The sequence below is a fragment of the Seriola aureovittata genome, chromosome 8 (assembly GCF_021018895.1).
Source record: "Seriola aureovittata isolate HTS-2021-v1 ecotype China chromosome 8, ASM2101889v1, whole genome shotgun sequence".
Classification (NCBI taxonomy): domain Eukaryota; kingdom Metazoa; phylum Chordata; class Actinopteri; order Carangiformes; family Carangidae; genus Seriola; species Seriola aureovittata.
The window spans coordinates 9,586,289-9,613,544 of record NC_079371.1 but is presented as its reverse complement, the minus strand read 5'-3'; the positions used below and the strand labels follow the sequence as shown (position 1 = coordinate 9,613,544).

General features: G+C 37.7%; 1 protein-coding gene across 1 annotated transcript in view; it reads left to right on the top strand.

The window, feature by feature from the left end:
* The window catches only part of rxfp1 (relaxin family peptide receptor 1), a 66,534-nt gene extending 39,461 nt beyond the window's left edge, over nt 1-27,073 (top strand). The window contains exons 4-18 of the mRNA XM_056383694.1: nt 1,579-1,684; nt 4,330-4,401; nt 5,406-5,477; nt 7,051-7,122; nt 7,387-7,458; nt 7,654-7,722; nt 7,869-7,940; nt 8,134-8,205; nt 10,765-10,836; nt 11,839-11,910; nt 12,450-12,521; nt 13,546-13,775; nt 18,857-19,267; nt 19,481-19,699; nt 21,123-27,073. Coding sequence (XP_056239669.1) covers nt 1,579-1,684; nt 4,330-4,401; nt 5,406-5,477; nt 7,051-7,122; nt 7,387-7,458; nt 7,654-7,722; nt 7,869-7,940; nt 8,134-8,205; nt 10,765-10,836; nt 11,839-11,910; nt 12,450-12,521; nt 13,546-13,775; nt 18,857-19,267; nt 19,481-19,699; nt 21,123-21,541 — 2,102 coding nt within the window. The 3' untranslated portion in view covers nt 21,542-27,073. The remainder of the gene's footprint in view (nt 1-1,578; nt 1,685-4,329; nt 4,402-5,405; nt 5,478-7,050; nt 7,123-7,386; nt 7,459-7,653; nt 7,723-7,868; nt 7,941-8,133; nt 8,206-10,764; nt 10,837-11,838; nt 11,911-12,449; nt 12,522-13,545; nt 13,776-18,856; nt 19,268-19,480; nt 19,700-21,122) is intronic.
* Nucleotides 27,074-27,256: the final 183 nt, after the last annotated feature.

The window sequence follows — 27,256 nt, the reverse complement described above, 5'->3', positions numbered from 1 at the left end:
GCAACGCTTGATAACTGCATGAAAGCCAACACATAAGCCTGAAAGTAATAATTATAAAATGCAAAAATTTCCTTCTGGCAATTAAATGTATTGCTGTGATTTAGTTTAATTGGGAGTTATTTGCTGCATTTCAAATGGCATCAAACTGACAACCGCAACATTATTTATTTACAGGGACACCCACCTTTTCATTACTATTTCCAGGGACTCATATATTATGGTTATCTGAATGTTGATGTTGGAGCTTTTGTGTTGCTCTGCATTACTGCATAACTGCCAGTGAGATTTATTTCTTCAGGGTTTTCCCATAAAATAAAAGTAAAGTCTACTAAATGTCATATTTTATCTTCATACACTCATTCAGATTTACTCTAGCAGGGCAGTATTCAGACCAGCAGCATAGACACACAGATGTTGTTTGACTTTGTGTCTAATTCTTGTTGAGCTCAAAGCCCCCGAAATTAAAAGACTTTTCAGTTAGTTCAAAGGATCCCGTCCTTGAATCATAACAATGGAGCTGTTTAATGGGAAGTGTCATGATGGTAAGCTACACAGAGATGTGATTAGGGAAGTTGTTTTTGTTTTTTGACCTGTTCTCTTCTCTTCTCTTCATCTCCAATGTGAACAAAACATAATACTGAAGTTCAAATCGATTTTTTTGTGCGTCATCAGCATCAGCTTTAGAGGTGTGGTGCACCTGCAAATCACAACAGAAGTAAAAGTAAAGTCGGCTTCTTTTTTACTGCCTTTTTTGTTTATCTGCTATTGTCACTGCCACACGGTGACATACTTTATGACTGCCAACAACTCTGCAGTTCACTTTCTGATTATCCTCTTACAGGTCAGGAGGTGGTTTCAGTAATTCCATTGTAGAAATGAAAAAATGTGTAGTATTTGACAGTGGGCAAATAAACAGGGTCAGTAATGAATTGTGCTTTATATGGCCACTACCTTTATAAATACTGAAAGATACTTGAATCAATCCTGCTGAAAACTGGTGGACCTGCGGAGAGTATTCAGTCTAATCATATGTTTTTTTGTTCCTTACTTGCTTCAATCAATAATGACTGTGAAAGCATTCAGTCGGTTGAAATGGGAGTTAATATGACTTGTCACAAATGTGCAATTATCTCCGTAAATGAAAATGTGTTAGTCTGACGAGGGGGGGGGGGGGCCTTTCATTAACTTCCCCTTGTGGCTAAGTCTGATGTGTCCTCAACTATAATTTGCTTTTATTGGAGCCAGGAAAGCCCAATTAAACAATCTTATGTGCACCTTTTCATCATAGCTCGCATATCAAACTAGGATTTAATCAAAGGTAATCAAAGGTAGATTAACCCAGGAATGTTCAATAAGCAGTATTGAAAAGCCAGGGCCTGTTTTTAACTATTGCCAATCTGTGTTTGTTTTCCAAATCAATTCTGCTTTCATTTTCATCTCTGCTTATATTGCCCGCCAACAGGACAAGGTTTCCATTCGTACAAACAGCTCCAGTCTTGTCACTTTGGCACTTGGTAGGATGACCAGTTGATTGATGTATCCTCTGATGTCCACTCCCTCTCCCCTCCATCTCTCCAGTGCTGGGTGTCGTTCCTGAGCTCTGCCAGTGCCGAGACCTGGAGCTGGACTGTGACAGCACACAGCTTCAAGATATCCCAGTGGTGGCGATGAATGTCACCATGATGTGAGTAGAAAATAACCATTTATTTTTTCAATAATTTAAAGCCCCAGGAGCCCTCCATACCTGGCTGCGACTGTCACAGCATGCAATAAGTGTTGTAGCAAACATCCCCCCCTCTCCAAAACCCCACCCAACCACTGTGAGTAACTGTCATTACATGCTGCCAGAACTAAAGATGACTCTTTGGTGATGATGATGCAACCCCTTCACACTGAGCTGGTGAGCAGCATATGTCGTTGAACGTCTTGTAGGAGCCAGCATCACACATTTTGTTATATGTATTTATATATATATTTTCTTATTAGTCATTTTTATTTTTTCAGAACACAAAACATATTATTACAGGACTGGTCTGTAGATGAAGGAAGGAAGTCATGTGATCAGACACATTGTCCATCCAAAACCAGCAAGTTACATTACATATACATATTTTATTTTGGGAGGTTTGGGGTTAGGAGAAATATTGTTTCTGCTACAAACACTTAGTGCTGTGGGGTTTTTTTGTTTTGTTTTGATATGTTTTTCAATTTGTTGTTAGTGAAGCATGGCCAGTTCAGCTATAGTAGCTATTACTGTTCATGGTACTGTAACCATTGTGCTTTTCTCCTGTTTGTGGTGGGGCTGAAATGGTATAAACTTTATTTTTCCATTAGAGGATTTTCTTGAGGAAAGGTTTAGAACAAGTGGGTGTTTAGAACAACCAAAGTGAAATTAATGAGTTGGTTTACTGTATTACATCAATTTAAAAATACAACTAAAAATAATAACAAACATTTAGTGGGTGTTTAGTTATGACTACCTGTTCCCAGACATCTCTTAATCTGCTCTACAACTGGCCCGCTGTCCCCGTTTGCTATCAGAGGACTCCAGGCAGGTAAATAAAGCAGGTGTTTGTGCTGCTCTGACGGCACATCGTTGGTAGCTCTACTATTAAAATTGTTTCAGATCCTCCTATTATGACTACTGACACCGCAAACTGTTTTTGTCTGCTGATTTCCAAAAGCAGGATTCTCACGCTTGTAGCGTGAAAATCTTTTTACACTTGAATAAAATTTTTGTGAATGAAACCATGCAGCGACTCCACATGGTTTTATTCACAAAAATGTGAATGGCAACAGGTAGCCTTATATGGCAGTGCCAGGGTTAGGTGAGTTGATGATGCTTATTAGGCAACTGCAACTGTTATTTTCATTATTTCTTAATCTGCCAATTGCTTTTCTTGATCAATCAATTAATTGTTTTGTGTCTAACATGTCAGAAAATAGTGAAAATGGCTGTTTAAATTTCTGACAGATCACAAATAGCTTGTTTTGTCCAGCCAATTGTCCAAAAGCTGAAGATATTCAGTTTTCAATCATGTGAGACGACGAGGAGGAGCATAGCATCTTCACATATTTGGCTTTTTTGCCTTGAAAATACGACTAAAATCATAATCTAACTATCAAAATAGCTGCCGATGGTCTATCAATCAACTAATCATTGCATCTCCTATGTAATGATCAAATCTCTCAGCATGCAGCTCCTCATGAACAGGCAGGTTGGTGCAGTTATGACTCCAGCGTGGATAGTACTACAAGCATACCACAAACAAAAAAGTAAGAAAGACTTAGGATCAGAAAAGAAAAATGTTCATGAGCTCCAGTGGGTTTTTAGTAAGAAAGCTTGTTTGTTTGCAGGAATGCTCCAGAGTGTGTCTTCAGTGTTAGTGGGCCGAGAAATACAGTGTCATAGAGTGTTTGTGTTTGAGAACAGCGAGCCCAAAGAGACAGTGTCAACAGTAAGATAATCTTGCGTAGTCCCAAAACTGACCACTTCCTACAGCTTGACATGACAGTGTGAGAGTGAGTGGATGAGCTTTTAATCACCTGTTAATCCATTAAAAGCTTTGGAGTCAACATCTGAATCGAGATGATAACAAAATTTACAAGCCACAGTTTATGTTTATGGATTTAATGTCCTGGTAATAGACTAATTTGATTTTAGTTCATTGCTGTGTTTTTATTAAGTATTTTTACCTTTTACGCCTTTACATAAAAACTGAAATAAGACCTAAAGGAGTTTGTCTTGTGCCACTATGGTCTATTGAAATGTAATCACAGATGAAAAAGTATAGATTGTTGGGGGTGCCCCGGCGGGTCATCTGGTAGAGTGCATTCAATATAGGCTCACACCAACTTTCCTGTCCATCTCTCTGTGCCTCTCCCATTAAAGGCATTAATGCCCAAGAATAACCTTAAAAAAAAAAAGTATGGGTTGTTGATATTTTAAACCTTTGAACCGACAGAAAACGAGAGCCCCAGTGAAAAATACAATGAGATCTGAAAATAGAATACAATTCATTGTCTGTTATTTGTCTTTTTTAAAATGTTTTTATAGTTTATAAATAATATTCACTACTGGAAGAGTGGCAGAGTATATGGCTGTATTGGTGTTATTTTTTATCATTTGAATGTTTGTAATGTTCAATAGGTCTTGTTATCCCCAGGCCTGAACACCTCTCTTAAACCCACGTTAACCCATCATGTCAGATCAACGAGTCAGATGTTTAAATACTGAATATACTGAATCATGATGAGCATTGTTCTTGGTGCACGCTTGATAATTTATTCTGATTTTGAGCTTCTTCTTCTTTCTTTCTTCTCCCTCAGGTCTCTACAAAGGAATCGGCTTCAGAAACTGAGAGCAAACACGTTCTTTAAATACCAGAGCCTACAGAAACTGTGAGTTTCCCATAAATTATGGATTGCATGTTATTCAAATATATAGCCCACTATTTTATTTTATTTTATTTTACATTATGATATTAAGCCATTTTTATTATTGTATTTCCTGGTTGTTCTGTTTCAGTGATTTGTCCTTTATTCTGTTATGATTCACGGCTGTAAAACTGGAATTGAATTGAATTGAATTGAATTGAATTGAATTGATTTGAATTGAATTGAATTGAATTGATTTCAGTCTAAGCAACACATACAATAATGTGTGATGCATATGGCGTATTAGGGTCTAAGCTATTCATTCAATAAAGCATAATTCCTTCCTGATACCAAAGAACAGAGAAAAACAGCAGCCTCTTAGTGACAAGTACAACAAACGACTTTCACGACTACAAAGCTAATATGTATAAGCTAAGAGGACATCTGGGAACGCTGACAGAAGTGATTGATTTGTTCTGCATACAGATCCTTTCATTCCCGACTTACATTGTTTATCAGTCTCACACAGTGCCCCTGACTGTGTCGGCAGGGCAGAAGGTCTGATCCTCTGCCAGGAACCATTTGGCTGCGTCATAGTGTCAGCCTTCAGTCGCTGCTCTGACAGTTCAATTGGACTGAAAACCTCCCTGAAATATGCATAAACAAACATCCAAATTAATTACCAGGTGTGTAAAATACACAAAGAGACAAAACACAGCTTTCAGCCGAGGTCTGTCGAGCACACAGTGTGTGATACCAAAGTTGATGCCTGGCATTAAACAGATATCAGAACCTAATTTCTCTCAGCTGGAACAATATCTTCTGTTTTCATGTAAACAGCCAAGTTTTGCCAGTGTGTGTGTGTGTGTGTGTGTGTGTGTGTGTGTGTGTGTGTGTGTGTGTGTGTGTGTGTGTGTTTTGTTTTTTCATTAAATCAACAGGATAAGGGGTTATAGAATTTTTCTCTCCTCGCTCTTTGGTAATTCAAAAGATTCACAAACTGTTTTGTGCTTCTTTTTTTTACGTAGATACCTTCAGCACAACAGAATTCGAGATGTGAGTCCTGACGCATTCAGGGGACTGCATAACCTAACAAGACTGTGAGTTTGTTCATTTTCATTCACATACCTTTCAGTAATAAAGCAAACAGTTGTGTGGCTGTAGCTCTATGTACATAAAATGATGCAAATGAATCAGCTGCTTCATTCATGCTTCAAAATCACAGGCTCATTCACAACTCAGTGATCGGCTCAGTTGTCCAAACACATTCATGTACCACGGCCATGATAAGCTAACACTTTAACAATTAGTCTGCTGATACGCCAAATGTAACCTCCACCTTGACTACTATAATTTTTGATTTTGTTGATTTGATTCCAATTTAATGTGATTATTAAAGAGCATTAGCTCTCTCTGCAGAATCTTGAGCCTCTCTGAGAGTCTTTTATTTATATCTAACTGTGTAACTATTTGTTATAAATAGTCAATTTGTGTCTCTAACTGAAATGTTGTGTATAGTGCATTAAAACGAAAAGAAAGTAAAGAGAGAGGCCAGAGTGCTAAGGCTGTGGAACAACTTAAGTATTTACCAAAGAAAAAACTGACCCTCCCTCTGTACTACTCCAATAGGTCTTGTCTTCAAATTATTTTTAAAAGATTGTAGTGATTACTGAAGGATTTATACACTCAGTTGACTAAAACAGTCTAATACAACAGTCCTGCAATAAATCATAAAGGTTATAATGCTCAGTTTGTGCTGAAATTGTTTTAGAGAGTTTGTGGTGCTGTTGAACTGTTGAGCTGTCGAGCTGTATTGCGTTATACAGAGAGGTGTTTCTGTTATTTTACCTATGCCCATTGTATAAAAAGAATGGACAAAATAATAGAAACCCCTGTCAGTATTAGTATATTATTAGACTGTATTAGCTTTAGCCAAGTGTACCTATGAACTGGCAACTGTGTGTAGATACAGCTATATTGTAAATACATCTCCATGTTACTGTAGCTCTGACTAAATTGCAGCTAATTCAACAATAAAAACGTAGCAGATGAAGAACTCAGAGATAGACAGTTACGTTACAACATCTCATCAAAAGTATGTGGACATACTTTGAAACTGTCTCTCTGTTGATTTTTAATTTGTGATTAAAAGTTGCACTCTTTCAAATCTCTTTTGAGATATGAAAATTAACACATTAGTCATTCAGTGCTACCTCTGACCCATTCAACACCTTTGGAATAACTTGAAATGCAGCCTGTGAGCCAGGCTTTATCTCCCAGCATCAGTGCCGTCATAAATGCTCTTGTGGCCGAATACAATCAAATCCCTGCAGCCAGGCAGAAAAATTTAATTGAACGTGTGCCCAAAGAAATGAAGGCTGTGGTTTAGGAGTTAAAAGTTAAGCAATCACAGACAGATGTAATTTTTCAGTGTCGTCATACTTCTGGCAAACCTTGTTAGTGACATAATGAAAGCTTGATTAGACACACATACATTATTATAAGAGGGTGAACTTTATATAGTAATCAGTAAAGATCAGAGAGATAAGTAGGAATTACAAAATGCTCCGTTAAAACTGCAGTCATTAGCTACCGTATGTGTTAAATTCAACAGGAAGTTTTCAGAGAGCATCATCTTCAGGTGATCTTCCAAACTTGTCTTTCCTCTCTTAGATACCTGAGCTACAACAAGATATCTGTCCTGATGCCGGGGGTGTTCCAGGACTTACACAAGCTGGAGTGGCTGTATGTTTATTTTCTACTGAAGGAAAGTTCTGCAGCAAAAGAATATCAAATATTTCATGCATAGTTTTTGTTTTGCCATAGGCAGAGAGGTCCAGTGTGGTGAGAAGTAATGAGAAATAATTCCAACTGATAAATTGTCTTTTATCGTTCTTATTATTATTCAATACAGGTTGTGCATCACCTATTGATGCTGTTTCCTCTGAATCAATGCTAATGAGGCTGAAACTGTATGTTTTTTTGTTGTTGTTGTCGTTGTTGTTGTAGGATCCTAGAAAATAACAATATCCATCAAATATCCTCCATGACCTTTTCAGGACTGAACTCCCTTGTTTTACTGTAAGTTGTTATTTCCTACATCTATTTTGCTTTGCTGTGATCTCCTCTCAAATCATCAAAAACCCTGCAATTAACAGCCTTTGTCGATCTGTTTAGACTGAATGAATGTTGCTCCCTTGAACACTGAATGAAAACGCACTCCACCTTCCTACATCACAGTTGTGTCCCTCTCTTGTCTCTCCCTGCGGTTGGCAGAGTTCTGCTGAACAACTCTTTGACAAAGCTGGATGACATCTGTCAGGAAATGCCAAGATTGAACTGGCTGTAAGTAGGATGTGAAACTGTCATAAAATTGACATGTTTTTTGATGAATTTATTCTTTATTATTTTATTCTGTCCGTCTCTCTGTGTGTGGGTGTGTGACTGTAAATTTGGTCTGTGTGCTTACATTTTATAACATGTTCTTGCAGGGATTTAGAGGGAAATCACATAGAAGCGATTGGAAATGTCTCATTCTGCTCGTGCAGTATGCTGACAGTTCTGTAAGTATAACTTATCATAATCTGTGTAAAGGCAAACTTTCTGCTTTTTGAAATGTTCTTCAGTTTCTCAAAATCTGATTTGCTGCTACAAGTCTGTGCGTGGAATCAGTAGCGGCAGTTTGTTAAATAGGATTAAGAAGGTCAAAAAGTATCAAAAAGTAGTAATATGATTTTTTTTGTTGTATTTCTCCAGGGTTTTACAGCGAAACAGGATCAGCCATATACATGAACAATCTTTCTCAGTCCTCCAGAAACTTGGAGAATTGTAAGTCCATTTTGTTTGATTGAGCAAATAAACTGTAGGCGAAAATGTGTAAATATCTATACAGTATATATATTATATATAAGAAGCTGATGTGATGCAACAAACACCATAGAAAAATACATTAAATGCACTGTTGTGAGAAAGTTTGCACATCCTGATTTCAGCTTTAATTGTAACATTCACAGTCTTTGCTTGAAAAAGTATGTGAACCTTAAGATGGAGTTACTTCCTGATAAAGAAGTAAAGTCTTCTACTGTAGCTGCAAGCAACAATTGACAGGATATTTAAGGACATGTGTGTAATGATCCACATTTAGGACGAAAGCTTCAGTGGACAAATACATGTAATTTTGTAAATGGAGAGCATTCGTTGTTCTTTTGAGCCTGGGGATGGTCATTTGGGTCTGTTGGTTTGTTGATGTGTGAGCTAGTTGTTCTGTTCTTCCAACACTTTTTTACAGAGCAACCTTTTTTACAGAACTCATGTCCATATTTCAAAGAGAGGGTGATCGATATTTTGGTGACCTCCTTACCTTTTGTTCACAGTCAGGTCAAAATGTTCCCTCGAACAACTCTGGTCTGTGATAAAGTTTCTCAAAAACTATGGTTCAGATTTGCTACATCTGATATGATTGTCTGGTCTTCAGAGGATAAATTCCATTTTTTTTACTTTTCCACTCGTGGCATCATCATCATTAAAAATTTCCAGTTGAACACAAGCACCTCATAAAAAATAATTGACAGGTCCAAAACTTTTTCCTGTGTTAATTTTCAAGATTTTAATCACAGTCTGCATATTTGAGGTACAATAGCACAATGAGTTCATGAACTGTGGCAGTTTTTTTATTAATGCTGATTGATATTGAGTACTTCTCTTATGAATTCTGTCAGGATGAGGAAGAAGATGACGAAAAGCCTGAATCATTGATAGCTCCCAACTAGACCTGTACAATATTAATCACTATTCCCAAACCATTGTTTGAAATGCCGAAAGAAAAAATTTCCATCATTGTTATTTTGTGCTTTTTGTTTTTATCTTTATCGTATAATGTCATAATATTGTTAGCGTAGAAGTGTGGATCAGTATTTTTCATATTACTGACACTTAAGGAACTGCAGGAGATACCTACAGATCTTTACTTTTTACCTTTGATGTCTTTCATATACTCTTGAGTATAGCACACTCTTGCTGTGGTCTTAATAACCAGTCTGTACTTCTTTTAGTTTCATGTCCTTTACTGTTGGCCGAAAGAGCTCCTCGAAGTCTTACCAAACACTTTTGTAGCTGTTAAATGCCTTGTGTGTCTCTTCTGTTCAGGCCTCCGGAATCTATATACTATATTTAACCTCTTTGGCTCAGTGGATTTTTCTTTTAAGATCCTTTTTTAGCACCAGTCAGTATCTTAATGGTTCACATATTTCACCTAGACTGTGAATGCTTCAGTTCTCAAGAAGCTCATCATGTTTTGTAATTTACAAACTTTTTTCCTACAAATAATTGTAGGAAAAAATATTGCAACTTTATTAAAGGACAAGGCTGCAATATTCTGTAATTTCTTATTGAGTATTGAGAAATTGACTCAATGGAAATAACACTTTGTACAAACACATGTAACACTAAGACCATATGTTTGTATTTCCTACTCATTTTCTCTTCTGTCTAGGGCTGGGAAATATGGTTGAATTCAATATATAAATTATTAAGAACATTTTTTTGATATATATCATGAAATATGACAAATATATTATTATGTAAACAGTATAGTTGGTAAATGACAATATTGAATTACCATACCGCTGCAGTGGTTGTCTCTAAACCAGGATATAATTGGAAGGAAACAAGGAGAGGAAAGTCATTAGAGAGATATGGACAGAAGTGAACAGAACTGAGCATCATATTAATCTGTGGTCGATACAGATGAAGTGGCTCCATTACTGACTTTACCCCAAGAAGCTTGAATTGAAGCAAAGTCACGGCTCAAATATTAAGGGTTAAAGGATCTCTTTTTCAAAACTGTAGCTTCTGATTGTTGTGTTTTTCAACATTTAAGCACCTTCACTCAGGAGAGGAGGATGATCACAAAGAGCAGAAGGGGAATGGGGCTCGCACAGTGAAGTGATCCGTATCCCTTTTACCCTTTGTCTCCGAGGGGATGGACTGCATGTATCCTCAGTAGACCTTGATGCCGTGAACCCACAGCATATTTCATTAGAGCTCAGACTCTCACTCTCATTTTTTATCGACTGTTGAAATTGACACTTTGCTGGAGCTATGATCATTATCACCATAGCTTTCTTCCTTTACACATAAAACCAGCAGCTGTATGAATTAAGTTTATGCTCAGGCTATTGGGACTAATGAAAACCATGGGTGCACCAAAGAAGTGAATTGCATTATAAACATATAGGAAGTACTAATTGCAGGGCTTACTTCAGTGTGCATTGCACAGGTCACATAAGGGGGATTTGTGCATTTGTCAGATACTGAGCGTTGTACATCAATATTTGTTTGTTCTTTCATCTTTTTGGGGAACCGATGTGGATATGTGTTGGCATGCAGGGATCTATCCAACAACAGACTGGTGGCGATTCCTCCCAATCTTTTTGTTTTACTGGGGGATTTGCTACAACTGTGAGTTCTGTTTACACTAATACACTGAGATATATGGTTCTGTGTTCGCACATGTTTATTCTATGAATGTTTAATAGGGTGTATCTTTTGATGCTATCATGGAATGACAATAGATTTAACCATTTTGAAAAAAACGAGCTATTCTTACTGCACAGCATCCAACACACTCCCCTAGATTTTGGATGAACTTTGTTTAAACTGCCTTGTGCATTAAGCTGGAAAGGCACTTTTGATGATTTATATATCAATAAATATCCTTCAAAGTTATAAACCTTGAGTTTTTAGTCACACACCAGCAAGGCACAGCAAAGATCAACCCTGTCCTGTTTTGTAGGTACACTTTTGATCTCAGCGCTAACCTTGTTGACTAATTATATTACATTCCCTTTGGCTGCCTCACAATAAAAGTCATCCTGTGTGTCCACGGTTGAACACTTTCAATGTGAACCCTGACCCTAACCCTAGTGGACTCAGCCATTTCCAATAAAAAAAAGTTTAGATAATTACCGATTGTAAATATATTGGATGGTGATTACAGAAATAATGCCAACCATAAACAGTATTTAAAATGGAGTTGTGATTTCATTAAGATCTTAAGGATTTGAACTTTGAGTAGCAGGCATTCAGTCTCTAACAGTAAACAAACACTTAGGTGGGAGGATAACGGGATGTTCTTTTTTTTAAAGTTATTTTTTGGGGCATTTTTGCCTTTATTCAAATAGTGAAGTGAGACACGCTCTACCAGGTGAGTCACCGAGGCGCCCCCATAACAGGGTGTTCTTTAAAGAAGAATAATGCAAGGACACAGCTTCATAACATACAGGAGGCGGTATGTGACAGGAAGGTTAAACTAATTGAGAGAACCAGGCCACATGCATAAAAATATGTGTATTGACAGAAATCTCTCCAATGTTACATCTATTTATAAAGACGTGCAGTGTTGAAAGTTGTTTTACTAGGTTCTTGATTTTCACTACTTGGTTTTCTATCTTTATTTTCTAGGAATATATCATACAATCCCATCGAGGAGCTCCAAGTCGACCACTTTGACAAGTTGCATAAACTGAAGTCGTTGTAAGTATGTCTTTCTTCATACTGAATGACACATTAATTAAATTAAAAACCACAGTGTTGCATGTTTAAAAACTAGGTCTCATTTGTGCTAGGAGGCATTTGGAGAGCTCTCCTGTCATGTTTAAAGGTCCCGAAGAGGAGCAAACATACAGTGTGTATGATGATAATGAAAATGAAAAATGGCCTTGACAAGCTAGAAGGAGGCCATTACTCTGTCAGCACTGATCATAGCTTCCGTGTTATTTGGTTATGATGTGGTAAATGTGCTGTTTCTTTTGAGGCACAAGCAGGAGTTCACACAAAAGTCAGAATCTGAAAGACTCTTTTCTTTTCTGAAAGAATGAAAGAAAATGTATTTGGATTTGTAAAAGTGTTCGTCTGTTGAAAGGCTGTTTGATGAAGAAAACCTTTGGTGAAGACAGTTTGTGCGCTTTTGAATACTCTTGTAATAATGTGCAATTATAAATCTTACTGTAATGTGTCTCTGTGTGCATCATCTGAAACAAAAGGCAAAATCAGTATGTCTTTATGTTCTCCAGGAGCATAGAGGGGATAGAAATCGGAAACATACAACGGCGGATGTTTGAACCTCTGAAATACCTGACTCACATGTAAGTGCTCAATGTTTATACTGTTAATGCTCACCATTTGGTCTGGACTCTCATGTATACCATTGGGCTTTCACACGTATTTATAATGGTGAGTCCCAAGCCAGTCTTATCAGGACTGTCAGGCTTCTCTTCCAGCTGGGAGATGAGTAAGTCAGGCTTAGTGTAATCCATTTACTATGTGCAGCTGGAGATACACCCATGCCGTTCCTGGATAGGAAGCAACAGAGGGAAAAGAAATTCCTTCTCAGTCTTGGATACAATCAGAGAAGCTCTTCAAGGCTTTCTATTCTAAGGCACTTAGTTCAAGTTCCAATAAGATTTAAATAAATGGAAATACTGTTCACCCGTTCAGCAGTTATTCTTCCAGGTTTTGACATATCTGCCTCTGCCTCAACGCATTAGAGATTAACTGAATTTCATTTGTTTTGCTTACAACAATAAAATATTTTTAACATTTAAAATTTTCAAAAGCAACATTTCTTTAGAGAAACAGGGTCCTCGTTACTCCAGATACTACGCAAATATGATTTATTTCACAGGGACTATTTCTTTGGTAAAAAGCAGCTCCATTAAAACTGTTGACATTGAAATGTGTGGATAACTTCAGCGGCAACCTCCGAGGCTGAGAAATTAAACCAACATGGACAAATATGAAGGAAGCAGCAAAAACTGCAGTTCATCAAATGGCCACTTGAGGCTGGTTTCAAAAGCGAGTCAATTCTCATAGACTCCATGTTAAAATGCCTTTACAGCAGAAATAAACATGTTTACAACCTGGTGCAATAAACAGTTTTGATCTTTAATTTCCCCTAAAGACCTGATGCTCCCCAAAGTTCAAATCCAAATCAAATCCTGCCTCGGAAACACCAGAACTTTTCTTCTGTGTCTTTGTTTTTCTCTAACTGTTTGTGCTTTGCAACTCTCTCACTTTATAAATCCTACATTGTGTGTGGACTAACCGCTGGGCTGTAAAAACACAAAAACTCATAGACTCCCTTCTCTTTTGCTACCACTACTGTCACAGCTACTTCAAGAAGTTCCAGTACTGCGGCTATGCTCCACATGTGCGCAGCTGCAAGCCGAACACTGACGGCATCTCATCCTTTGAGGATCTGCTGGCCAACATCGTGCTGAGGGTCTTTGTCTGGGTGGTGTCTGCCACCACCTGCTTCGGCAACATCTTTGTCATCTGCATGCGCTCGTACATCCGCTCGGAGAACAAACTACACGCTATGTGCATCATTTCCCTCTGCTGTAAGTTACTGCCTTTAAAGGGAGGAGGTGGGTGGAAGGGAAACACACATAATGTCAGTGTAACTAGCTTTTCATTTGTAAAACTACCTTACCGTCAAAGCACGTTACTTATAGTGTGTGCATAGCAAGTATTATCTCATTTCTGCAAGTCACACAGGGGTAGAGGGTTTAGTATTTACTGCCCAATAACACATTTTCCCAAAAAATTTAAAAAGATTAGGAATCGATGGCTGGTTGCCTAATGAACACTGGTTCACAGTTTACCCACATTTATATTTACCACTTCATTGTGTTTATAGGACTGATTATGATCTCTTGAATTATGCCAGATACAACTGCAGAAGTGGAAATGACAAATTATGCAAAATACTTAATTTCCACAATTGAGAAGTAAACAAGCCTCATAACTCAGTAGGAAATTTGAAACTAGTGCCCAGTGTGCTTATCAGTGTGTTTCATCAAGACTGGTTTCACATTACACACACTTTTAGACACCCTCATAAATACTAAATGTAAAACTAACAACTTCTCTTTCCAAAATGTAATATCTGCCATCTGAATACAAGGATTCACATCCTACAAGAAATTGTTCACAAAACAAAATTGACACAAATTACAGTAACTGCTCAAAGATTATATTCCAGTGAGGTCGATGGTTGATTAGATAGTTGCGTTTTCAATGACTCATCTACCAACATAATAGAAAATATCCTTCAGATAAAACTTACAACATCTTTATATCACTTTGACTTATATTCAGTGTGAGCTGAAGAAAAGAGGGTTACCAGAACATTTCATACATTTCATATTTCAGATGTCTCAGGCAGAAGTATTTATTGAAAGCTTGATGTACAAGGAGAAAAAGATGAACATTACAGGGTCAACAAGTGAATTTATCTAACTGTGTGAAGGCTATTAGTTACTTAAACCTGAACATAGTCTTTATGATCTGTACTAGTGTGGGCCAACAAAATAAGAAAAGTAAACTAAACTCAAACTAAGAAAATACAGTATATACCTGAAGTTTATATATACTTTAGGAATGTAGCTTCTTCCATTTATCATATTTTTGTGCCATATGCGCAAAACCATGTTTCAAAAGCTCCTCCATACTAATGTATAAGCTTATAGCGTAAATATATCAGCATGGTGTTTGGATATGAAAACTTTATCTACCACTTCGATATAAGATGTCAGTCAGAAAGAGCTATGAGAGTTGGTTGAAAAGCTCCTTCCGTCTACAGCAAATAGACTTCATTGGCTGTGAGTAAATAGAGGAGCATGAAAGAGGCTCTGGAGTTTGTCAGGTTAAAAAGGACAGTTGATAAATATGATGTGTGTATTCTCATGGAAAGACAGGAAATTATTTAGGCACTGATGCTGAACAGGTAAAGGTTTGATATGAGATGGAGCCACTGTGGCTGAAAAAACAAACATGTAATGCATTTGCTTTCACATTCTCGCATGTGGCATGTTGGCTTCTCATTGACATACACTGTGGGTCCCATGATGATATTATAAGTTACAGGAGGAAAATTAATTCATGATTGAGAGAATATAAAGCAGACAAACTCAATTAGTGTAGGAAGTCATTGAAGGTGAAGGTAAAAGTTTACGCTTATGATTACAAAGAGAGGATTTAATTTGACTATAGTAACTGCAACATGAAAGCACAAAACATGCTCTCAATAACACATCACCATACGCTTATGATGACATATCGGAATATGCAAAGGAAATTCTATATATTTATATGCTATGCTCTTATTCCTGCTAGATCCACAATGAAAGCCAGGTGGAGGGTGTCAGTTGTTACTCATCATCTCATTTTTCATTATGCATTTTATCTTTAGGGCTCACTTGCTTAATACATCAACCTTTAAAAGTTTATTACTAGAATGTCAGTGTGGACTATCTTCTGTGGCACAGACAAAAACAGAGCTTAGGGTAATTAACACAAGCAAAATAACCAAGATATTCTTCATTCTTTGCTTCTTTATAACAACAATAACGGATTAGATCCCCTCATGAAAGCAGGTGGTGTTTGCATGTGGCTTTTAAACCTGTTATTAAAGGGGTGGAACGGAGCCTGGAAAGACATACGAGTCATTAACAAAGTAGTTAGATAGACAGACCGAGTTGGAATCACGAATATTGCAGTTTAGAGCTTGAACAGGAGTTAAATTGAAAGAATGTGGTCATTCAATATGTTTTTATCACTTAGGGTTACCTTGAGTTTCCAGTATCATTTCTCATATTTATCCCCCGTTATTCTCTGCTTCTCTGTCTCTAACAATTTCTTTCCTCACATCTTTAACTTTTTATCACTTTTTTATCGGTTCTTTTCTCAGTAACCATTAAAACCCCGTGTCCTCTCTGCCCTGTATTAGAGAGGACTGTGAGCCTAGATGAATCAGTCAGCAGTCAGCTTTAATCTTTTATGTGTTGATGTGTAATTCACATACAATTTATGCAGTATCATTACATGTATATCTAATATACAAGTAAATAAATGAGAATTAAAAGACCTACTAAACTTGAAAAAATATTATGGCAGAGTGGCATTTAGAGTTATGTTTCACCTGTACATGTTGTCTGAGAACAAAGCTTCATTTCAGGTGTCACAGTTTTCACATGATATATACCAACATGAAAACATACAGGGAGTCTTTAATGATGACATATGCTGTGTAAAATGTTTACATATGATAGGAATGACTGTCAGGAGGGTTTGAGGATTTTAATGAACTTACTATATTATCAAAGAACTAAACATCAAGCAGTTACTGATAAAGCAGCAGTTAAATGCTTCAGAAGATATATGCTGTGAATTAAATTTGTTCTTCAGCAAAACATTGTGATGAATTTGCAGAGGGCGGAGAAAGTAGAATTACCACCAGTAAAGTCGCACCTCAGATCCATGTCTGTCAGGACTCATAATATACTGTATGTAGTGAAGTAAAGGAAATTAATGAAAGGTATTAAGTGTAGCGCATGAATTCTTAAGTTATGCTCAAAAAACTTGTTTTGTGAGGTCACAATGATCTTTGACCACCAAATTCTATCAGTCCATCCTTGAATCTAACTGGACTTATGTGCCAAATGTAATGAATTCCCTCCAAGCGTTCCTGATATTATCGCATTCACAAAAATGGGACACTGACCTTTACCTTTGACCAGCAAATTTTTATTTTGAAAAGTTAAGCTAAAAAAAGTTTATTCCCAAGTTCAAGTGAACATTTTTGCCAAATTTGAAAAAGATTGGGGCAACCTGAAAATATAATGCCTCCAGCCAGGAGGCAGGCATAGAGAAAACAACATGTGGGGTTGGGATTTATTTATCATTTTGCTGTTGTTTTTTTGTTCTGTTGAGTTTTGAGTATGAAAACTTTTACTTGAGGTAGAGCGTGGGTCCAGATGTTGATTAAAAGAACAACAGTCTAAGCATTAAAGCAGAAAAATGCATATGCAGTCTCTCCCCTACAACTCCAATATAAAGCCCTACTGTATATAATTATTGTTCCTTGTCATTACAAATCATTAAGTTATGTTATCACCTCTTTTCTTCTACTGAAGTTAATGTGCTAACCAGATATCTCCGGCCTGGCCAGCCCGTCTCATCACTGTCTGATAGTGAGTCACTGTAGCGTCCAGTCTGCCCTGAAAAAGTAACACTGCTCAGAGGGTGTATTTTAACCTACTGTATTGGAAACATATTGATGACTGAACCTCTTGGCAAGCGACTGTCCGCACCACCCGCTCCCAGCAAGAAACCACGTTCGGCAGCAGAGCGAACTTACAAATTGCCCCTTTAAAAGAACAAGATATGTATTACTTCATGAGTTTTAGAGATGCTGGCAGGCAGATTGATACTATTAAACAGTCAATCTAGCTCCTGTGTCTACTTTTATAGATACACACCACATTTGTCTGCAAAGCTGCACATGCAATCTTTCTGTACGTATCCATCATTCATAGAACTGACCCCTGTTGTGTAATCAGGAATGACTAGCAGTTAAAGCTTAATGCTTATATTACTACTTGTGCAGTACTGTATATTACCAGCAAGGCTTCGTATTATGATTATGGTTTAGCTGTTTTGCAGGATTGAGATCAAGTGCCACCCACTGTTTTCAAACACTGCAGTGTGACAAAGATATCGATGTTGATCTCAGAATAAATGCTATGCAGTTTGCATACATCTATATTCTATATATTCAACTTGTAAAAAAGGCAACTTCATACAGAATTATTTTCATGCCACTTTGCCGACAACAACCGCTGCGTCTATCCATCCATCCCATTATTGTGAACACAATGTCTCAGGAAAACCATGAGGGAATTTCTTCAAATTTGACACAAACGTTCACTCGGAACTGATAACTCACAAAATATTTTCTTGGTCTGACCTAAAAAATCATATGCTACACTTTACCTTTTATTCAATTCCTTCAAAGTCTTCACTGCATACTGTATATTAAATGACTCTGGACAAACATGGATGTACATGTGACAGAGGCATACAACCACCTGGCAGTAATTCTAGTTGTATCTTATGCAATGTTTGTTTCCGTTATTCTTTCTTGACGACAAAGCATGATGGTCTGTGCACTCTTTGCTGTATTTGCTTTTTCTATTGATCATAATACAGAACACATGAAGGAGCAGATGAATCATTTTTCCTTGTTTCTTTTTAGTATGCATGATTTCCTAGGTTGAGTGGCTGCTGTCTGTCTGCTTGTCATCATCGATCTCCACATCATACACGGAAGGCTTTTCATGTTGAGTCTCTACTTGGTTTGATTCTGTGCTCACTTCCAAGAAATCACACTGCGGTTCCTTTGAATGAGGACTGCTTTAAAAAGATTGCTTTATCAGGCAGTTTGTGGTGTTCAAATGAGTTTCTGTGCTCACGTCTCTGAATGAGCCAATCTCAAGGAGAAAACACTCCCAAGTTTGTTTAAACCTTTTATAGCACACTGGGTCTGAATGCAGCTGTGAAGTCAGGCATTTACCCTTACTGCGCAGACGTCTATGAATCCTGTAAATTAGCTGTGTAATGCATCCCTCCTTACTTGCAGGTGCAGATGGGCTGATGGGCATCTACCTCTTCATGATTGGTGCGTATGACCTGAAGTTTCGCGGCGAGTACAACCGGCACGCTCAGGCCTGGATGGACAGCAGTCAGTGTCAGGTCATCGGCTCTTTGGCCATGCTGTCCACTGAGGTATCCGTCCTGCTCCTCACCTATCTCACTCTGGAGAAATACATCTGCATCGTCTACCCTTTCCAGTACTTGACACCTGGCTGGCGACGAACTGTCACCATCCTTCTTGGGATTTGGGTGTTTGGCTTTATTATTGCCTTCCTGCCGCTGGCCTGCAAGGGGCTATTTCGCAACTTCTACGGGACCAATGGTGTTTGCTTCCCGCTGCACTCGGAGCAGCCAGAGACGCTATGTGCTCATGTTTACTCCATCGTTATTTTCCTGGGTGGGGATTTGTACTTTCAATAGTGAACTGAGCTTTTTTGTTGTGTTTCTTTTTTCTTTTTTTATTCAGTTACTTTTAAAGCTTATTGCAAATGCTCAGTCTCATTATTTAGCGAGTGCATTTGTATTTCTTTGCATGTGGACATCCACAGTGCAAATACACACTTTTGCAGTTGTTTGGCAATCCAGAAACTAACCAAATATCTCTCTGTAGGTCTGAACCTGGTGGCATTCCTCATCATTGTCCTATCCTATGCAAGCATGTTCTATAACATCCAGAGAACCGGCACTCAGACCACAAAATACAGCAACCATATCAAGAAAGAGGTGACCATCGCCAAAAGGTTCTTCTCTATCGTCATCACTGACTCCCTCTGCTGGATCCCCATTTTCATCCTCAAGATCCTGTCACTGCTGCAGTTGGAGATTCCCGGTAAAGTGGAAGTGCTATAACCGTTTAAAGGAATACTCCACTGAAAGTTTACATTTAGAGTATCAACTGCACTCCCTCTGTAAGCCTGCAGCAGTAGTCAGCATGGATTCACAGCAGTTGATTGAAAGATGCAGAAGTTGGGGGTAAACAGGGGTAAAGTAGAAAGCAGGAAAAGAGGTCATATTATTTAGCCTTTAGCTTCACCACACTGGTTACCTATTTGTTTAAGTGCTGATTTTAAGATTTTATTGATTTTACTTTTATCATTCACTGTGGCCAGGCTCCATCTGGTGCAACCTGCCGTTCTCAGACAAAAAGCTGCTGCCAGTTCTTATGTCTACATGTAGATCATGCCTTTGCAGAGCCACTGAGCTAAGAGGTCACAAAATCATCATCTTCCTTTAAAACCCATTTTAAAAACTTTCTTTTTATTTGTGATAACTCATTATGTTTTATGGACTGTGCATCTTAAATTATCTTAGGTTTACTTTCAGTTTTACTGGTTTTTGCATTGTTTAGTTTATTCCTGTATCTTTGTTAGTATTGGTTATTTTAGTGTAAAGAACTTTGCAACACTGGTTTTGAGACTGCTATACAATAAACCAAATCATTATTACTGTTCCAATAGCCATGCAGTCACAGCAAAAATTGTCTATAGAAATGTCTGAATCTACTTTCATATAGCATAATCCATTCCTTCATTATTGTTCATATCCTCAGTATGTTTCAAACAATTATTGCTTTACTAATAAATTGTTAAACTGGAGACTTCTGGCAGAGCTTTGAAGCTTTGAAGAAATGCTAGGATGGCAATGAAGGAGAGCAAACTTGTTCAGAAGAAACTGTGATTGTTTGGAAGATTGTGAGAATTTTAATGATATACATAGAAGTGGGTCATGATTGGTTTCTAAGGATGTTTGCAGCCTTGAGCTGCCATTGGACTCTATCTGACACTATATCTGCTGTGAATCAGAGCTGAAAACATAGAGGAAAGAACTCAAAAGCTATATTTTCTGTGGAGTATTCCTTGAACCCTTTTATTGACTGTGTATCATTTATTCTTACAGTAGTCTCTGTAAGAGCTCTGCTAAGTGCAGGAAGCAAGCATTAAAATGTTTTTCAGTAGACCTCAGATAGTCTAGAAAGAGTATTTAACTGTAGCCGCCTTGTTGAAGTCTATACTGTATACTCTGATCACCATTGAGTGTTGTACAGAATCCCTAATAGCTCCCTAATTCTGCCCCCTGTAGACACAAAGGGGATTTTCATTTATTATATAAATGGCTTTTTTTTCTTTCTTTTTTTTTAAAGGTTGTCATGTTGAAATACTCATATAACCATGTTACACTTCTCTAAACAAAGACTGTATATTAGTTCTGTTGTTTTATTTCGTTCTCTCTGTCTTTTCTCTCTCCACCGGCAGGTACCATCTGCTCCTGGGTGGTCATATTCATTCTCCCCATCAACAGCGCTCTTAACCCCATCCTATACACGCTGACCACACGGCCTTTCAAAGAGACAATTCTGCAGGTGTGGGCTAACTACAGGCAGAGGAGGCCCCTGCTCAGCGGTCACCCAGCTCATCATCCGTCGCTCACCTGGCAGGAAATGTGGCCCCTGCAGGAGAACAGCCACGGCCTCACCCCGGGGCACCCTCTGGAAATGACAAGCACGCTAGCCAAGCTCACCCCTGTGGAAAATACCAACGAGGGTTACAGTGACATTACTGTTTGCACACAGCTACAACAGAAGCAATGTACAGCACTGTCTGTGCTCTCACAGAAACAAACAGTGCCACACACACACACACACACACACTCAGACACACATACAATCAAATGAACTCACCTAGGTGTCTAACACCAATTAAATGTGATTCAGGTTCATTTATCTGCGTAATTAAGAGCGTTCAACCTGTTTGAAAATACACTCTTTAAAGGGATACTCCTTGATTTGTGGACAGATTTCTCCTTTGTTGTTGAAAATCATTAGTATTCATTCGTTTATTTTTTTTGGAAATCCCAGTGTGTGCCTGTGTTGCCCAAGCAGCAGCCATAACAGCATATTGGTGAAGTCAGTGCAGAAAGCCTTTCTACAGCAGAGCAGTTCCCCTAATGAAGACCACCTTCTGGCTCCAAAGAAAATCTCTATCAATACAGAACAGAAGTCCTGCCCCACTTCTGGTTGAGCTTTTGTTCCACTAGCTTTTATTGCTGAGTTTTATTTCTCACACAGGGCTTCTTTCATCAAAGCTAAAACATGATAGTGGAGCATTTTGTCCAAGCTCTGAGCTGAATATTAATCTACTACCACATTTGCAAGTAATATTTGGTCAGTTTGTCATTTCTAACAATGAGAAGAGACTACGGCTACAGCTCCCAACAACCATTTCTCTGGTGGCTAAGATTCATTAAACGTGTTGTTGTTGAATTCTAACAAAATCATTTGTGAGTGTTTTTGACCTTGCAGACAGTAGTTTGACACAAAAAAAATCTCAAGATTCACTTACCAGCTTTTGCCAGAACTTTCAGCTTGCATCTCGCAGTCTTCCTCAGCAAATGGAGTTTACTCAAAAAAATAATCAGTGTTATCTTTGTTAAAATGATGGGATGCTCAAATTTGTGGACAAGAAAGTAACCCATTGCAGTTTTGTGCAACATAGAAGCAATTTTTTTAGAAAAATCGACAAAACAGAATTGCGAACAGTCTGTTTCCATTGAGTGATGTGATGCGAATAAACCTGTTTTTTCCTTTTGCGATATTATTCCAATTAAACATGATGACAGATTTCCAGCAGTCTGCCTCTCGGTTGGATCTGGCTTCCTGTGGCAGGATACAGCAGGCAGCACTACTTAAATGTGAAAAAAGTGCATTTCAATTTTGCAAAATGTTGCTTTGTCAAAAGGTCTGAAGAAACATCTCAGACAAGTGCATATTTTTTTTTCAAAAATTCACGTGTCGAATACTCGTTTTTAAGTTCGCAATTTCAAATTGCGCATCAAGCAGGTTTTTTGAATCACCAGAGAAGGTTAGAAATATATTAAGAAACGATTGAATACATTTTTGTTTTGTTTTTTTGATAATTGCAAAAGCATAGAAAATCACCAGCTGTGTCTGTATCCATTAACTCTATACAAAATGACTCCCATAAAACCAAATTGGGATTTTCTTGCCTAAAGATGAAGTGAAGATGACTCTAAAATGCCCCCCAGCCACAGTTTACTCAGCCCCCTGTTAACTGTTTGAGGTTAGCATTTTCCTGATACTAAAGCTGCACAGCCATTTTTATTGGTTTTGTTTGTTTTGTTAGTTCACACTATACATTTTAATTGGCCTTCCTGCACGTCATGAACTTGCAACATTTATACTAACACTAGAGTCAGATACAGATCTGATACAGATCAGGTGGCCAACCACAGCATGTTTCTCACACTGAAGCACAGAAGCACCAGCTGGTTTGTCCATTTCCAAATCCAGTAAAGTTTTTTTTTTTTTTAAACAGTACGACCACATCCACAAGAGCAGCAATGGCAGCATTACTTCACCTATTAATGAGAAAGTAAGAAGAAAACATGAAAAATATGGAGCTGCAGAAGGTAATATGGAGTCTGCTCTGAAGCCAATTTCATTTTATATTAAAGCAGTCTCTTTTTTTAGACTTTTAGCTACAACATGTAGAATACTATTCCAGTGATATGAAATTTCATCCAAGCTTGTCCTATTTATTGATCTTTGAGGCAATTAATCAGGGATTGTGACCCCCTCAAACCGCACATCAAACGACAACCAATTTGGCAGAAATTCGACCTGATTTATGAAAATAGTCTGTGGTGACCAATTTATGAAGTGTCTGCCCGGCTTAATGTTTCGCAACTAAATTACTGACCTAAAACTTTTGGTTCTGGTGCCTCTAAAACACAGTGGAGATGTGTATTTTCCAACTGCTAACACTTCACAGAGGTGTTTATGTCTACATTTATATGGGTGGGTTTTTGTGTTAAAAATAGACAAGTGATTCAAGCAGAGTTTGGTTCTTTTGCAGAAAGTTTCCCTTTCAAAACGCTCTAGATATAATAAACACACAGAATACTGATGGGTTGAGGAAAATAAGTATATTTCATACAATACTGGTACCCTCCAAACTTGAAACTAAAGGGAGAATCTCAAAACAAAGCCGAACACCATAATTGACAATTATCTACCTACACCAAATATTTACACTGTCCCTGCTGCCACCTCTTGTTCTGGTAGCAGCTGTCACCGTTTGCAATGGCAGTGCTCAGCAATGAGACCGCTCTGAGTAGACACAGTATGGCTCTTGTGTAGCAGCGTGATTATCTTCTCCACACTGTTTTCCCTGTCTGTAACTTAAGATCTGACTCTAGGATGTAATCCATCTTATCTGAGAAATATAATTGATGTAACAATTTCCAAGTGAACCAAAAATCATCAACCAATTAAGACAGAAGCAGTTATGTAATTGGTTAAACATTGGGTGAGAGATGTGACATTGCCCCAGTTTGTGGATGGACAAACTCTGTGGGAGTTCTGTCTGTCTTTGTGTTTTCGTGACCGTCCCACTGTAATCAAATGAAATGACTCTCTGATTAAATTATTCATAACATTTCTACTAATCAGCTCAGTTCTAAGAGTCTCTAGAAACAAGGAAATCTGTTGGTAATGTTGTAATTTAATCAACCAAGATCATTTGCTGTTTCACTATTAAACATGTTTACTGTACATAGTATGTGTAAAAACCATTAAGCTTACTAATTCCTGATGGGGGTTGAGTGTAAATGCAAATGGTGAATACTGTATTTCATATTTGTAACAAACCAATGCAGCGAGTGAAAACATTTTCAGGCTTTGAAGTGAAAATGATCCCACCAGAATTCACATTATTTTAGTATTCTGGGGAGTTGTTAGCACTGGGGGCACTGCAAGAATACACTCCTACATCTTGGATCCAAGTTGATGGAATGTAGTGGAATGAATGATTGATATGAGTGTTTGATTGTATGTCAGACACACATATAGAGACTTTTCCTGGTGGCAGTGTTGAGGGCCTGTTGGACTGAAGAGAATGTGAGAAGCATATAAACATGTCCTTGTTTGCTTTGAGGCAACAAAGATGATTATTCCAAGTATGTGCCAAGGTTTTTATTTCAAAAGTTTTATTCATGCAACAACGAAATAGAGTTTGTGATGCATTTTTCATACAGTTTCCTGCCCTCACTTTGCAGGAATGATTCTGCCTATAGACCCAATTTCTTTTGGCATAGTTGTTGCAATTACTGATGAAGAATTGCCTGAATTGTGTGAAAAATCCTCTTGGAACAGGGTGGTTCGTGGTTTCAGCAGGTGCAAACTCTGCTTGTGGGAGAGAGGTAGAACTGGGTTAGTAAATACAAGCAGAAGCAGCCACCATTTACTAACAGACATAGAACAGAGAGGCTGAGATCACATCAGTGCATAAATTACAGAACAAGGATGCACGATGTCACTGATGCAGTCACAGCAGCTCCCGTCCAACCGCATAAAAACAGTAACTGCTGCAGTTTTTGACATTTGCACCATTTGCAGCCAGTAAGTATAACAGCTGCATTTCTTTATTGTTAGTTTTTAGCCACAGTAGCAGCATAGCTCTAGGAATGATAATGAAAGTCAGTTCACCACTTTGGTCCGGACTACTTTGAATTGCCATGAAATTCTGTGCAAACATTCATGGTGCCCAGAGGATGATGCCTACTGACTTTGGTAATTCCATGACTTTTCCTCTAGCGCCACCAGCAGGTTGACATTTTTGTCTTCATGTTTTTATTTTATTTAGCACAGTGTGAAACGTATAACATCACACACAAAAACATAGTTACTAAAAATAATATTGCTGAAGGTGTAACACTCATTGCCTGCAAGTGGTGCAAGTGTTCAACACACATACATTCCCATCTCTGTTGACAATAATGTACCAGCCTAAATTCTGGTCTCATAATATTTGTAGCTGTAAATCATCACATGCTGGCATGGCAGATGAAGTTCAGTGACATTAAAGGGTACTTATCAAACTAATGCAAAATGATCTTATGGGGGGCACATTCCAAAACACCAAGGCAAGGACCATTTATCACCAAAGATGTTTCTATGTATTTCTAAAAATTGTAGATTTTCACTGTTAATGTCAAAATGGGAACTACTAATTTAGGCAGAACATCAGAAAAATAAAAAGTAATAATAATAAAAATTGACTTTTTGTAGCTCATTGTGGTGCTCATGTTTGCTCTAAACTACATCAAACAATAGTCCAACCCTTCAGCAGAGCAGTGAAAAGGACCACATCTTCCATGTGTCTCTGCAACTTCATAACCATCTTTGCAAGTCTGCCGTAGTTCTTAATGTTTAATTTGCAGCTAAACGCTTTGAATCTTCAGAATTCATGTAATTGTGTATTTTGAACATTTTATGACCAACCTTTTTTGTACAGTTGGTCACTGGGCAGTTCTACTGATAAACTTTGGTGGGTGAATCAATTGCTTTTTGTACCTTTTCATTTTCAACATCTAATACATCAAAATACATTTCATGCAGTACACTTGTTTAATCTCATAATTCTAACAATACTGTACATGCAGCATACTTGCAGCAAAGACCTTTTTTTTTTTATTTCATGGTAACTTTCTAAGTTTTAGGATTATCCAGTCTGTTAGTGAGGGAAATGATGCATTTTTTATTCTGTATTTTGTCTTTAGTCCATTTTGTGTTGTCTCTGACACCAAAAATGATTCTAGTGAAATATTGAATGTAATGTCTGAGATAAATTCCGTATGTTCAGCAAAGAATGTATGAAATTTGGGCACGTATAACCTGGTATAAGGTATACATGGGTTGCAGCTTCACAGGCAGCAATTTTAAATTGTCTTTTATAAATCCAGTTTAGAAATTCCCCAGCTGGTCTGTGGGTCTGAAAATGGACTCACCCTCACCTCACCAACAGCTGCACCAAACGACACATTTTTAACACTGTGGTCTATACAGTGAGGACATTTGTATAATAATCATAAGCTCGTCTGTGCATACTTTGTTCAGTGAAGGACTGATTCCTGTGGAAATGTATTTTTTCAGACATTGTAAATGTGTGAATGTATAGCAGACACGGAGGAGAATAAATTAGATGTTATTACTATGATTTTTGAGTACATTATGTGATAGTTTGTGTTTACATTACCTTCCCATACATGCTGAAAACACGGAGAAGCCAGCACTTTGCTTGAGATATACAAGCAACATGTACACTTACATTTAATATTGATGGGAAAATATATGAGTTCATTTGTTGTATTGACCTGTGCCCTATAATAAAATTACTTATGTATTGTATTGTATTGTTATGTAATTACTTATCTGTTTGTTGACTTTTCTTATCACCTCAAAATTGTACTAAGTACACTCCACCACTGGTAAACACAGAGGTAGGTCAACTATAATTTCTAGTAAGCTCATAAAGTTCTACATTCAGTGAAAGCTTACAATTTTAGAAAATCCCAGATGTATGCATGTATG